Genomic DNA, 9,294 nt, shown 5'->3' on the forward strand with positions numbered 1-9,294 from the left:
TATTGTGTGTTTACTCAGTAAAAAAAAAACACACAGTAATCGGAGAGTGAATGAGTGAAAGAAAGTTCTGTGAAGTCCAAATGGAACATTTATGTCTCCAGCAGAAGAACTTATGAAGGACAGAGAACAGGAGAGAAGATGTGATCAGACTCTGTGATCAGACTCTCCCTCACCCCAACATGGTTCCCATTCCAGACTTCATCACCATGAGTTCCGTCTGGACCGCGGCTCATTGGAAGCGACTTCACCGTACAACAAGACGATGAGGCGAAGTGACAAATAGCCGTCTGGAGTGTTTATCTGTCAGGGAATCGACCTGCCCAGTCCCCGCACCTCAATCCTACTGAACTGCTCTGAGATGAACAAGAAAATCTCCAACACGTGAAGAACATCATTGGCGAGTTTTACAAGTGTTTGAGCCGAATGCCTGGACATTTATAGATTTTCTGGTCAAAGGAAATGAGTGTTACATTACAGAGTTTGTTGCATAGAAGCAAAAGGAACATGATCCTGGATCATACATGATCATACAGGAGATACCTGGAAGTGCGTTTTGTCCTTTAGCCGTTGAATCCATGCTCCTTGAAGGTGTGAGTGAGCAGAAACCCAACAGGTTTCTTCCTGCTAGCATTTCATTGTGAGAAATATTCGCACCTCTGGATTCCAGCTGTTCCCAGTCTAGAGCTGCCACACAGATGGCGAGGTAGTTGGTCAGTGGTGTTACATCAGGGGGTTCATGTCCACTAAATATATCACCAAGTGTGGCCAAATTCATAGACAAAATCCTGTGTCTAGTATTTGGCAGCTCAGTGGTTAGGACACAAGGTTGTGAGTTCAAATCCCAGAACTGCCAGCTTGCAGGTAACCACAGGATTGTCTTCTGGGAATAAATATAATATGGTAATAGTTTGATAAAGTGCTGTGGGATAACAGGGGGAAGCACAGTGGGAAAGATGTTGGGCATTCGATCAGAAGGTTGTGAGTTTAAATCCCAAGTTGCCACTGCTGGGCCCCTGAGCATGGCCCTCAATTACTCAAATGAGAGAATAGTAAGTCACTCTGGATAAAGGCGTCTACCAAATGCAATAATAAACACACACACACACACACAGTGAAATCTCAGTTCAGTTCATTAGCCCAGATAATAAACCTATTGGTCGATCCACCACTATCCTGACAGGCATTTAAATTGAGAAACATCTGGCTTGCCACATGTTCATTAGGCCAGATGTGCCCACATTCATTAACAGAACAGTTTTATATCCAAACTTCTGTGTGTGATGTTCATGATCATGGCCGTGATGAGCTTTTTGTGTCTGTATGTATAAACATGCTCCAGTATTTGCCCTGATACAGTAAAGTATCTTCATAACACTCTTATCTGGGGCAGTGGGGCAAAGAATGAACACACGTGGCGCACCAGACACACAGGGTGGGGTATAAATACCAATAGAACACACACACACACACACACACACACACACACACATTTGTACATTTCATATCAGCCCCAGACATCACTCGTCCTGAAAAAAAAAGAGAGAGGGAGAGGGAAAGATTTAGAGATGGATAGGGAGAGATAAAGACAAAAGAGAAGAGAGGGTGATATAGAGATAGGAGAAGAGAAGAGGAGGAAGAGACAGAAAAGGAGAGGAAGAAAGAGATGAAGACAAAAGAGAAGATGGAGATTGAAGGAGAGATTTAGAGGGAAATGTGGGGAAAATAGAAATGGAGGCAAGAAGAGATGGAGTGAGAGGGATGAACAGAAGAAAAGAGAGAGAGAGAGAGAGAGAGAGAGAGAGAGAGCGTAAGGATCGAAAAAATGAACATTTGAAGAAATTATGAAAATAAGGAAGTGAGGAAGGATTTACAGAGTAAAGGAAGGACGGATTGGAGGAATAAAGAAGGAAAGGAAGGATCGAAGGAGGGATGGAAAAAAGATCAAAGAACGATTTGAAGGAAGGAAAGATTTTTGCAGCAACGTGTTTGCAAGCTTTCTCTCTCTCTCTCTCTCTCTCTCTCTCTCTCTCTCTCTCTCTCTCTCTCTGAGGCGCACCAAATCGCTCCGATCTTCAGTTTGTCGTCCGTCTTCACCTAACACGTGTCCATCATCATCATCCTCATCATCATCACGTTACAGCGTATGACTTTGCACTTTTCCTGCTCCCCGTGTTCAGTGTTGGACGTGATGAAGTGTGTTTTTGTGTGAGTGAAGAGATGATGATCTCTGCCACAACGCAATGAGACACAACCCTTCATTTGTGTTCAGTGTGTAATTACTGTGAATCTCTCTGCCTCTTGTGAATACCACAATCTGTCTGAGGAGGGTGTAATCAAACACACACACACACACACACACACACACATTTAATTATGCACCCCAGGCAGAGCTGATCAGTTTTGCTCTCTGTGACCCCAACTGTCCAAACAATGCTCATACAGCTGCAGTGTTCAGTAGAAACTCCGAGACGTCTAGGAGAGGACATGTGTGTGCTTCAGTCGTCTAGTCGTCTTCTTTTAGCCTCCATTTGCTCTTTTAATAACCTCTACTCTTGTGTGGCGATTTGTTCTTGTTTTGTGTTCGTAAAGTCAGAGTCTCCCTGGACTATGATGTTTGTGGATGATATTGTGATTTGTGGTGAGAGTAAGGAGCAGGTGGAGAAGATCCTGGAGAGGTGGAGGTACACGTTGGAGAGAAGAGGAATGAAAGTCAGTAGGAGTAAGACAGAGTACATGTGTGTGAATGAGAGGGAGGGCAGTGGAGTGGTGCGGTTTCAGGGAGAAGAGGTGGAGAAGGTGAAGTTCAGGTACCTGGGGTCAACAGTGCAAAGTAATGGAGAGTGTGTTAGAGAAGTGAAGAAAAGAGTGCAGGCAGGGTGGAGTGGGTGGAGAAGAGTGATAGCAGGAGTGATTTGTGATAGAAGAGTATCTGTGAGAGTGAAAGGGAAAGTTTATAGGACTGTGGTGAGACCTGAGATGTTGTATGGTTTAGAGACAGTGGCATTGAGTAAAAGACAGGAGGTGGAGCTGGAGGTAGCAGAGCTGAAGATGTTGAGGTTTTCGTTGGGAGTGATGACGATGGACAGGATTAGAAATGAGATTATTAGAGGGACAGCGCATGTACAACGTTTTGGAGACAAGGTGAGGGAGGAGAGATTGAGATGGTTTGGACATGTGCAGAGGAGGGACATGGGGTATATCAGTAGGAGAATGATGAGGATGGAGCCACCAGGAAGGAGGGTTTATAACAGGTTTGGAAATCCAAGTTTCCTTAATATTAAGGGGAAATTTCATGCTCCTGTATCCAGAGACATCCGATACCATTGTGTGCCTCCAAGTTTGTGGTAATGGTTTGGAGAAGAACCACATATGGCCAGAGAAGGCAGGTGTCCCAATACTTTTGCTTCACAGTGCCCATATTTATCATCTGAATACATTTGGGTTTAAGATCAATACATGAAGATAAGACGATCGATCAATCAGCTTTTATCTCCTTTCCGCTTTCATGTTCCTTTTTCATCTAGAACAGTGTAGAACATCCATGTGGTCTCTTCCTTCAGTCTCCTGAAATGATGATCAGTTGAGTTTGAGTGCTTCTAAATGACTTCATCCAGGATAGGTGTGTGTGTGTGTGTGTGTGTGCGTATGTCTGGGGTGTGTGTGTGTGTGTGTGTGTGTGTGTGTGTGTGTGTGCGTGTGTGTGTGTGTGTGTGTTTGCGTATGTCTGGGGCGTGTGTGTGTGTGTGTGTGTGTGTGTGTGTGTGTGTGTGTGTGTGTGTGCGTGTGTGTGTGTGTGTGCGTGTGTGCGTATGTCTGGGGAGTGTGTGTGTGTGTGTGTTTGCGTATGTCTGGGGAGTGTGTGTGTGTGTGTGTGTGTGTGTGTGTGTGTGTGTGTGTGTGTGTGTGTTTGCATGTCTGGTGTGTGTGTGTGTGTGTGTGTGCCAATCAGCTCTCACAGTCCTATTGATTTTCACTTTATTTAGAAACTCTTGTGGTTTTTGCTGTAATAAATGATCTCTGTGTGTATATATACTGTGTGTGTGTGTGTGTGTGTGTGTGTGTGTGTGTGTGTGTGTGTGTGTGTACGAGCCACAGCCCGAGATCATCTTAGATTCTGCCGCAGCTGAAACACAATCACTACAACAACAAAAATAATCCATAAAGGACTAGAAGACGAGATGATGAACATCTAACGAGCTCCAAAAATCCTTCACTGTAGAATTTAGATGTTTTGGATGTTTATTTCAGCTTCAACATGTCCAGCTTCCTACCTCACAGACGTGTCTGATACTAGATACATTCCAGCTCGTCTCTACTTCACACACACTAAACACATCTCACTTCACGTATATATAAATACCAGAAGGAATCAAACATCCAAACCGATTCAATTTCGAGTCGTAACCACGGCAACATCGCTCCACATTTACAATCTGGGCAGGTTTATTCTCTGGAATAATCTGTGCAGGAGGTCGTTTTAGAGGTCGAGTGCTTTGGAGTGGTAGTACACTTCACTGAGAAGAACCTATATGAAAGCTTCTCACTGAACCAGGAGACCTTTTCTCTCAGGGGTTTAGGCAGAGAGCTCGTTCCTGAATCGTGTGCAGGATTTATATTAATGTTTCAATCTGGCAACTTGTGTGACGGGTCTGGATTTCACCTCCTGTTAATCTCACATGACGGAAAGAAGATACGTTACTGCCGTGAAGCCAAGCCGGAGAATCTTTTTTAATTTTTTGAAAACCATATTGAAACAGGCTTCCCGGATTTAAGAGCAGTCTGTCGGATCCATCTGCTCGTGATGCTCCTCAGCTGCATGGAAGCAGGTTCTAAGCAGCTCCTCAGAGACCCTGTTGAACACGGCTTTCTGTCATGTGCTGTGATGTTTGTTCAGCAGCTGTGGCTTCCTTCTGACTCCATGCAAAACACATATAAATCTTATATGGTGAAGGAAGCTCTAACCTTATTACATTGCATTGGACTTTACACATTTACACACACACACACACACACACACACACACACCTGATGCAATATACAAATTTTTTATTGCGTATCTGATCAGTATTTTAAGAACTCTGCAGGTTTTGTGTGAGGCACCGTGTTTGTGATGCTGCAGAATAGCAGGTGTGTGTGTGTGTGTGTGTGTGTGTGTGTGTGTGTGTGTGTGTGTGTATGCGCCGCTCAACAGATGGCTTGGCTAATTGATCTGTCATAATGATGACATTATAGCACTAACGCACTTCACACATGTTTCCCGTTTCATTCCCGTGATTCCGATTCCAAATCGATACAGGATTTTTCCGTCCAACGATCAACGTTGACGCAATGAAGACGTAATGAAGACGCAATGAAGACGCAATGGCGGAAAGAAACGTGTGAACCAAAAACCTGCCGCAACGTCCGGGGCAGACAGTCTCTACTTAATGATGACATGCAATAAGACGAAGAAGAATATATATCACTTTAGGGTTTTGGAGATCTGGCAACCCGGGATGAAGCACAAAACAATGGCATCGATGCTCTTAACACCAACTCTACTGCACACGTGTACGAGTTGGTATGACAAAGTTTTGGGACCACGTGCATTTTCGAGGTGTTTTTTTTTGCAGCACACACATTTCAAGAGCGGAAGAACATCGCCAGAAGACGACGAGAGATCAGGAAGACCTCGAGCGTTGTGGAGATTTGGTGCGAACAGCAGAAGGAGTGTGACACGCTTCGAAAAACAAGACCTTCAGAACACATTCCAGAAGAACGCGAGGAGCAGCGTATTGCTGAGCAAGGGGATCGTGTGGAAACGTAGAAAAATCAAATACATTCTTTACCGAAGCACTTGCACTTTTTTACAAAGCTGCACAACATCTACCTGAAACTGTGGATAGGATTTTAATCCAAAGACTCATCATAACTCTACTTATGTTTGCTCATCTTTTTTCTTTACATCTATTGGTTTCTTCTCCTTCCATGTTTCCACTCCAGCCGTCATTTACTATAATCATACCTTCTCCCCGAATAACCTCATTCCTGTGGGATTTGATCATCTCTGATTGTGTAGAAGTCTGGAGCAGATGGTCATTATGGTGGACGAGTCAGAAAGATTCCTTTCACGCTCTCCCGCTTTGTCTCTCTCGGATGACGTCCTCGTCTTGCCTCATGTGCAGGTAATGATGGGGATTGTGATCCAGCTGCGGCTTTCCAGCTTCCACCTCGTACTCTTCTTTACCTCTCTTTGTCTCCTGGTGTCTTTCAGATCATCACGTCTCCTTGCACGTTTAAACCACGGATTTAAGGTGTACGTCATCGTGTGCTCTAATTATAATGAATTGTTTGGGTGTCTAGGATGAGTTAGAACAGAGATGAGGATTTTAGGGCTGCGCGATTTGGGGAAAACGTGTTGCGATTATCGCGGTCAATATCGGGATATGCGATATAATAAATGGTATCATAAGTCCACTTGATCAGTTATAGGAATCTTGCCCAGGGTTCCAAAAAGAAGGAAACGGCCCTGTTTATGCAGGAGGTAATAGACACCAGAGAGAGAGAGAGAGAGAGAGAGAGAGAGCTGACAACGTGTATGTGGATGTGTGTGGGAGCGGAGGTTGCCAGGTGAAGGCGTGCAAATCCACGAGTGTGTGCGGGTTTGTGGGAGTTTGGTGTCGAGTAAAGATGTGCGTTACTGTGAGTGGTTGTGTGTCCTGGCATGAGAACCAGGAAAAGGAAAGCGGCAGAGCAGAAGTGAATGAAAACTAAAAGAAAGCTGAACCGTCGTCTCTTTCTTCCAACCGGGAACCTCTGAGATCTGTACCAGATTTGTCACATGACCACGTGATTTAGCGAATCCTTCACAGTTCCTCTCTGCTCAGTGTCGTGATCTTACAGCTAAAATATCGCCATATAACAGAGGTAGATCTGTCGATCTGCTCGGCGGTGCACCTTCACCTGGTCTCCTCGCTGCACACCGGAAAGTCACATGACCACACGTGCCACACGTGCCACTGCCTAAACTGGTCTTTCTTTTGTTTTGTTAAATCTTTCTCAGAAACCGTTTGTCCACACATGCACTTGTTATAAATACTGGAGTATTTGTATTAACATCTCCTTGTCTTCTTCTCTCACGCTGACAGAGAGGTGGAGAACGAACTGGAGGTCGTATGGGAAGCTGCCGCCCGAGAAAACCGCCATTTGCAGGACATCGTAATCGGAAAGCTTGACGTCTCGTCCAGCCCTCGTGACTCACACCCATCTCTGGCCTGGAAGCCGCAAGAGACTCCAAACCAAGCATGGCGTCAGAGCAGCGCCGTGTCTCCTACCTTCATCATATTTCCAGAACAGAGAATAGACTCACAACAGCATCATCGCATGTTGTCCGATGAGAACCAGAGGAACGGATTAGACTTCTACTCCTGAATTGATGTCACTAATAAAGATCATTTCAAACCTAAAAATTATTAGATATGCAATAAGTGCCTTGTAATTGATCTTCTCACCTCCTGGTCTGATTGTTCTATAATGTTCAGCCATGCCATTTCTTCTCCTCTTTTTCGACTCAGGATGTCCTTGGATGCTGGACATTTTTCCTTCATTTGAACAATGAGACCTACTGCTGTTCCAGCACAAAGCCAGCTCCCTGAAGATGCATGAGCTGAAGTAAATAATCTGCTATAGAGCTCCTATTAAACAATCAGCATGAACACTGACTGCACCCCAGACCTCCTCACTCCACCTACATCAGTATCTGACTTTACTCACACCCTTGTAGCTGAAACAGCAGAAATCTCCACAAAATCTTATGGAACATCTTACTAGAAGAGTGGAGGTTATTATACGAGCAAATGAAGACTATACATTTAAGAAGAAGGACAAAGCCCTGCATGGAAGTCATGGAATGTTCATGATCATCTGACTGATTGGCCTTGGAGAGACTAAAACACCAAGTTTAATGAGAAGATTGTTCCCAGATGAGTACAGAGTGTGGCATCTTAATTACAAAGAGTGTGTGATGCTTTGCTTCATTGCAAGGACTTGAACCAGGTATGAGTAAATGAAACATCTTGAACCAGTGACAAATATTTTTTCCTCAAAAGAACTTATTTTCCATACAGAAATCTGATATATGGCCATATACAGTATAATACTTTATATGATATAGTATGATATAATGGCGAACCCTTTGCTGCTCCTGGCAATAAAACTTTTTTTGATTCTGATTAAATGATTGTTAGTACATGTGAAAATATATAAACATGTAGTTTTATTGGTTTGAGACATTTAATTTGATTATATAATAAAGTATTTGCACAAACGTGAAAGTTTTTTTTACTTTATCTAATGTTTTTATACATATGTAGGATAAATATACTTTAATATATTGTGTAACACCATTCATGATACATTAAAGTACAACTTAATATGATACCTGATGAGTAAAAATTATTTATGTATTACATTTTTTTTACAACATATATAATTTACATATATATGTGTGTACATACATAGCTTCTTTTTCTTCTTCTTCTTTCGGATTCTCCCATTAGGGGGCGCCACAGCGGATCATCCGTCTCCATACCCCCCTGTCCTTTACATCTGCCTCTTTCACCCCAACCACCTGCATGTCTTCCCTCACCACAACCATGAACCTCCTCCTTGGTCTTCCTCTTTTCCTCCTTCCTGGTGGCTCCATCCTCAGCATTCTCCTACTGATATACCCCATGTATACCCCACCCCTACATGCGCTGTCCCGCTCATAAACTAATTTCTAATCCTGTCCAACTTTGTCACTCCCAACGAAAACCACAACATCTTCAGCTCTGCTACCTCCAGCTCCACCTCCTGTCTTTTACTCAATGTCTTAACTCTGTCTTACTCCTAATAACTTTCATTTCCCTTCTCTCCAGCGTGTACCTCCACCTCTCCAGGCTCTTCCCCACCTGCTCCCTACTCTCACCACAAATCACAATATCATCCACAAACATCATAGTCCATGGAGACTCCTGTCTGACCTCGTCCATCAACCTGTCCATCACCACTGCAAACAGGAAAGGGCTCAGAGCCGATCCTTGATGCATTCCAACCTTTACCTTGAACCAATCTGTCGTTCCTACTACACACTTCACTGCTGTCACACTGTCCTCACCCTCCACCTCACAGTTTGCACAGTTTGTCTCATAATTGTCCTCCATAGTTGTCATTGATTATATTAATGTCCAGGTTTCTTGTTCAGGTAGTCTGAAACTTTGTACTTTTGCACATTTAAATAAATATTATCTGCACTTGTCAAACATACTGTTTTTT

At 43.6% G+C, this 9,294-nt stretch overlaps 1 protein-coding gene across 2 annotated transcripts in view; it reads left to right on the forward strand.

Moving 5' to 3' along the window:
* cep89 (centrosomal protein 89) overlaps positions 1 to 8,312 on the forward strand; it is a 57,374-nt gene extending 49,062 nt beyond the window's left edge. For both annotated transcript variants that reach the window (XM_046840780.1, XM_046840779.1), the window contains exon 21: positions 7,128 to 8,312. In XM_046840780.1, the coding sequence (XP_046696736.1) occupies positions 7,128 to 7,410 (283 nt within the window). In that variant the 3' untranslated portion in view covers positions 7,411 to 8,312. The remainder of the gene's footprint in view (positions 1 to 7,127) is intronic.
* The last annotated feature ends 982 nt before the right edge of the window (positions 8,313 to 9,294 follow it).

This window comes from Silurus meridionalis, chromosome 26, assembly GCF_014805685.1.
Source record: "Silurus meridionalis isolate SWU-2019-XX chromosome 26, ASM1480568v1, whole genome shotgun sequence".
In the NCBI taxonomy this organism is placed as follows: Eukaryota; Metazoa; Chordata; class Actinopteri; order Siluriformes; family Siluridae; genus Silurus; species Silurus meridionalis.